Here is a 5,091-nt window from a genome sequence, read left to right on the forward strand (position 1 = left end):
AGAGAGAGAGAGAGAGAGAGAGAGAGAGAGAGAGAGAGAGAGAGAGAGAGAGCGCGAGCGCGCGAGCGAGCTGGAGAGAGACTCTCTCTGCCATGTGCAGATACAGAGTGAAGGTAGCCGTCTGCAAGCCAGGAAAATGGCAGTCACCAGGAACCCAGCTGGCCATCACCTTGACCTTACACTGCCAAGCCTCCAAACTGTGAGAAATAAATGTCTGTTGTTTAAGCCGCCCACCTATGGCTTTTTGTTACAGCAGTCCAGGCTCATGCAATGCTCATTCTAAAATATACCCCCAAAGTAAATACTGAGCGTGCCAAAAAAATGTATACACATTTTAAGAAAGGAATAAGCTGTATTAAGATTGTAATAATAGATACCAACAAAAGATGACTATGTCATGTGCATAATTTTCTGCGTATACGTATGTATATGTATATATGTATATATGTATATATAATTTACCATGTGCTAATCATTTTACATGTGGCACTTTAAGCCCGGTGACTCTGCAGAAGACAGCACTGTACCATGTTCCCTTATGGAGACTGAGGCTTGAAGGGTAGGGGGATTTGCCAGGGATCCTAGGGCCACTGGGTGGACAGCCAGGTTTTTGAACACGCCGTCAGGGATTCAGGGGAGGGGTGCTCGGACTCTGGCCTTGGTGGGCGCACCTTGCTGACTTCAAGATGGGGAGCCTTCCTAGGGGTCGGAGTGCGGGTGAGCAAAGCTCAGCTCCCAGCGCGGAGACAAGCGCGTTGGACTGCAGGGCAGAGAGTGTGTCGGACGCACCCAGAAGAAACGAAACAGCCCACTCGTGGTTACGACAAGGCAAAACCTTTAATCACATGAGTGCTTATTACATGAGCTGCTTTGGGCTCCGACAGCTTTGATTTCTGGTCATGTTTGTCTAACACGGATAAGTGAATGCCTCCCCCAGGGCCACCTGGTTGGCGGGTGTCCTGAGGGCGTGTGTGAGTGGTCAGTGGGGACAACTGCTCGCGCCTGGGGATTCGGGGACCCCCTCCCCCAACCCACCACCCGTGACTTTAAGTCTTCTTCCAAGGAGGGAAGAATGTGGAGGTCCTTCCAGTAAAAAAGGAAGAAAGGGACACATCTGCACAGACACACAGAGAGGACGGGCTGGACGGGCTGGGAGGGGCGGGGCTGGGAGGGGCCGCAGGGCGAGGGGCAGTGAGTGGGGGGGCCGAGTCCGTCTGGTTCCACTCTTTGTAAAAAGTGGTAATACCATCGCGAGGCCCATGCCAAGCAGCCTCAGGTAGGCGGGCGGGGACGGCGGGGCGGCGGGAGGGGCGCGGGCGCGGGCGGCTCAGACCGGCGTGGTGCGCCTGTTGGCCGGGTCGTTATGCAGGGCGTCCTTGAATTCTTTGGGCGTGGAGTTGTGGAACTGTAGAAAAGTGTGGTCCCGGTCGGAGTTGAGGAGGGTCCCCATGGTGATCTTGGAGGGGTCCCGGGAGAGGGTGAACATGGAGATGTCGGTGGATGGGATGGTGTGGAAGCCTTTGCTGATGGGGGACAGGTCCCGGGACCTGGGCTCCGTGGAGCGCGAACTTGACCGTCTCCGGAACCGGTACCTATAGGGCGGGAGGCGCGCGAAAGTGGATTTCTTCAGGAGCTCCGAGTGGGATTTGGCGCGCAGCTGCTGATGCTTCTCGATGTAGATGTGCACGGCGACCACCCCCACGATCTCGGCGATGATGAAGGAGAAGGCGCCGAAGTAGAAGGACCAGCCGTACGAGTAGCTCTTTTTGGAGTCGCGCTGCCCGGGGTCCCCGGCGTTGGCGGATATATAAACTATGATGCCGATAATGTTGCTTAGCCCTGAGAAAGGGAAAAAAGGACGCGCTTAGAGCCCACCTCACCAGCAGAACGCAATCCCAGCCGGAGCCGCGGGGCGGCGAGATGAATGAGGCGAGATGAATGAGGCGAGATGAATGAGGCGCAGCCCCCCCCCCTCCCGCTTGAGCCCCTCACCACTGGCCACCGGCATCTACAGGGCAGAGAGGGCGCCACCAGAGACACGATACAGCGGGGCGGGGGTAAAGACAGGATGGCTGAGCCACTCTCCTCTGAGGACAAGGTGACATTTGAGCTGGATCCTGAACCCTGCAGAAGGCCAAGCCAGGAGACGAAAGGCTGGCGTGTGAGAGGAGCAATGACCTGCTAGGGTTCGGGTCTGGATAGTGGGGACGCTGGTGGCACCGTGAGCTAACCTAGGAGGCAGCAGCCAGAACCGGCTTTGAGGAGAGGCTTGGACACACCGAGTTGGGAGTGCCAGTGAGGGCAGCGGCCCGGCGGGCACACAGGGGTGGCAGCGGCAGCTGGTGGGACTAAGGGGCCCCTTGGCCTTCTCCTCAGTAAGAGGATGCTGGTGTTCAGGCATCAGGAACTGGGGACCGGGGAGCCACTGTCCCCAGTCGGCACGGCCTGCACACTTAGTGTCCCCAGGGAAGGGTGGAAGAGCTGGGAGAGGGGCTGATTCTCCAGGGAGTGGGGAGAAGCCGCAGAGGCGGGGGGCCGGGGCTGTGCTCCTGTCCGAGCACTTTCTTCTCATGCTTGCGCCAAACAGGAATGTCTCTTTTTGTGCCTTTGCTTCAAGGGCCTCGCCTGGACCTTGGTGCCAACAGTGACTCAGAGAGCTCGGTGTGTCAGCTGGCATCTCCTTGCCTCCGAGTTCAGGCCACCTGTATGTACGGTGGTTGGTGTTAAGCAGAGGCCATCCTTCACTATAGTTCCCAGCAGTGGTTGGCAAATAATTATTTTCAGTGGACTCCTGAGTCCCCTCTCCATTCCGTGAGCGCTCCACACTCTTCCTGGGGACCCCCGAGATCTCCCCAAAGGGGTGAGGCTTGGCCTAGCAGGGCCCAGGGCGCTACCACTCTGACCAGCTGGTGCGCAAACACTAAGGGATGTGGATAAGTTGAATGCGATCTCGGGCCACACTCCATCAATGACCGACCGGCCCCTGGGGGTGGGGCCCGGGTCTGCGTCTGTGTCTCTTCCTGGCTTTTCCCTGCACAGTTGTCCCGCAGGTAGGCAGCTCGGCCTCATCACTGAGCTATTCTTCCCACGGGGTGATACAGCCAGCCCTGTGTGGGGCTGCAAAACACCCCAGGGTGAAAAGCGACTGCTCGTCCTGGAGTGTCAGCTCGGCTTGGAGACTAGTGGGGCAAGCACGTTCTTTTATATTAAAATGGACATGAATATAAGGAGGAGAGAGCAGCATTTGTATGTGGTTTGAAGTGTTCCCGGGAGGACAGACTTCAGACATTTCAGCACTGAGGGTGCTGTCCCTTGTCTCCCCTCTGCCAGCAGGGAAATTTGGGTGCCAGCGTTTAGGAAGCTGCGAAAGGAAGTCTTGCCCAGGGGCAAAAAAAGTTCAAAGGAGCAAAAGTTCAAAGGCTCAGGTGTCAGACCAGGTTGAGGAGGCAGGCAGCAACTGAGTTGCATTATTCACAGGGCACCTACTATGTGCCAGGCACTGTGCCGTCTTTACGGGTACCGTTTCAGTCAATCATTGCAACAGGCCCACTTAACAAAATAACCCCCCTCTTACAGATGAGGAAACTGAGGCACGGAGAAGGTAAATTACTTCCCAAGTCAACACGGCTAGGAAATGGTGGAGGCGGGACTTGAACTGAGGGCTGTCCCTTGGCAATGGCTTAGGATGACCGAGGTGTCAGTGGGCAATCCGTGTCTCCCTGCCACGAGGCTGTCAGTTCCCTGAGGGCAGGGACCAGTCTAGTTTTGTTCGTTGTTATGGCCCCATCTCCCAGCCCAGAGCCTGACCCACAGCAAGGATGGGGCTGTGTGCTGGGCAGTTACTGTGTGCTGGGCAGCTCCAGGCACTCCGCCAACTCATTGAGTCCTCTCACCAGCCTAAAGAGGCAGCACCATTGCTATCCCCATTTTTCAGATGAGGAAACGGAGGCACAGAGAGGTTAAGAGACTCGACTGAGGTTACACAGCTGGGAAGTAGCAGAGCCAGGATGTGCACCAGGCACCCTGGCTTCAGAGTCCACAGCATTTTGCACAGTGCCTGGCACACAGTAGGTGCTCAATAAAGGGCTGTTGATTGCTTGCCTGAAAACACAGAACCTTGGACTAGTTGAACGACAAAGAGCCTTAGAGAATGCTGAATCCTCTAAAAGTTTCATTTTATAGGTGGAAAAGGGCCAGGGGGAGTCTTGGGGTTCCTTGGGAAGAGCAGAGTGAGGGCATCTAGGGTTTGGCTCCAGGCCTCTGGCTTCCTCTCAGGGCCTTTGTCACCACCCCTCGTGTCTTCCAGTTTCCATATATCTGATCGGCCTGCCACCATCTCTCACAATACCTCTTGTGAGAAGAAAGTTGCTGGTGACACACTCTGCCCTAACAATCCCCTTGGGGGACAAAATAATGATCGCCTGTTTAGGAAACCCTCACATCAGGGCAACACATCAGCCTCTGGGTCAGTCAGAGCCCAGGAGGTCTGGTCAGGCCACCAGAGACTATAACATGCCTCAAAGTGGTGCAAGTTCCTGAGTTTGTCACCTGTGACCATCTGTCCACCCAGAGCGTGGCTGGGGGCCACAGGCACCTTTGGGGTGACCATACACCGGGGCAAGACGGTGGCTGTCTCCCTGCTCTGTTGCTGGAGCCAGTTCCAGCTTCCTCAATTCACAGAATGGGGACCAGTGGGGACAGAATGAGAGAAGGGTCTTAGAGGGGCCAGGACTGTCTTGTTGTCGATACCCAATACTAGAAAACGGTGCTGTGCTCTTTATGCTCAGCCTCCTTCCAACAGCCCTACGAAGCAGATACGGTTATTCCTTCCCAGAAACCAAGTTAACCGCGCATCTGTAACGCCCCCAAGGCCCCACAGAGGGAAGCAGAATTCCAACCCAGGAGGGTATGCCCGTCTTCCCCCACCATGTCATCCCCTTCCTGTTGGCCCCCGTTCCACTAAATATTCTGTCATTATTGGGCAAAGCTCGAAGGTCGTCACCAAACAGTCCAGCACCCTTCTCTGTCGGCCCCGCCTGAATTTGCTTCCCTAAACCATTTCATCCAGATGGTGCTGAGGAGGGAGAGATG

The 5,091-nt window shown here is 55.9% G+C and overlaps 1 protein-coding gene across 2 annotated transcripts in view; it reads right to left on the reverse strand.

Moving 5' to 3' along the window:
* Positions 1–818: 818 nt before the first annotated feature.
* The window catches only part of CACNG3 (calcium voltage-gated channel auxiliary subunit gamma 3), a 74,550-nt gene continuing 70,277 nt past the window's right edge, over positions 819–5,091 (reverse strand). For both annotated transcript variants that reach the window (XM_019649941.1, XM_019649940.1), the window contains one exon: positions 819–1,839. In XM_019649941.1, coding sequence (XP_019505486.1) covers positions 1,328–1,839 — 512 coding nt within the window. In that variant the 3' untranslated portion in view covers positions 819–1,327. The remainder of the gene's footprint in view (positions 1,840–5,091) is intronic.

This window comes from Hipposideros armiger, unplaced genomic scaffold (genome assembly GCF_001890085.2).
Source record: "Hipposideros armiger isolate ML-2016 unplaced genomic scaffold, ASM189008v1 scaffold_135, whole genome shotgun sequence".
Classification (NCBI taxonomy): Eukaryota; Metazoa; Chordata; class Mammalia; order Chiroptera; family Hipposideridae; genus Hipposideros; species Hipposideros armiger.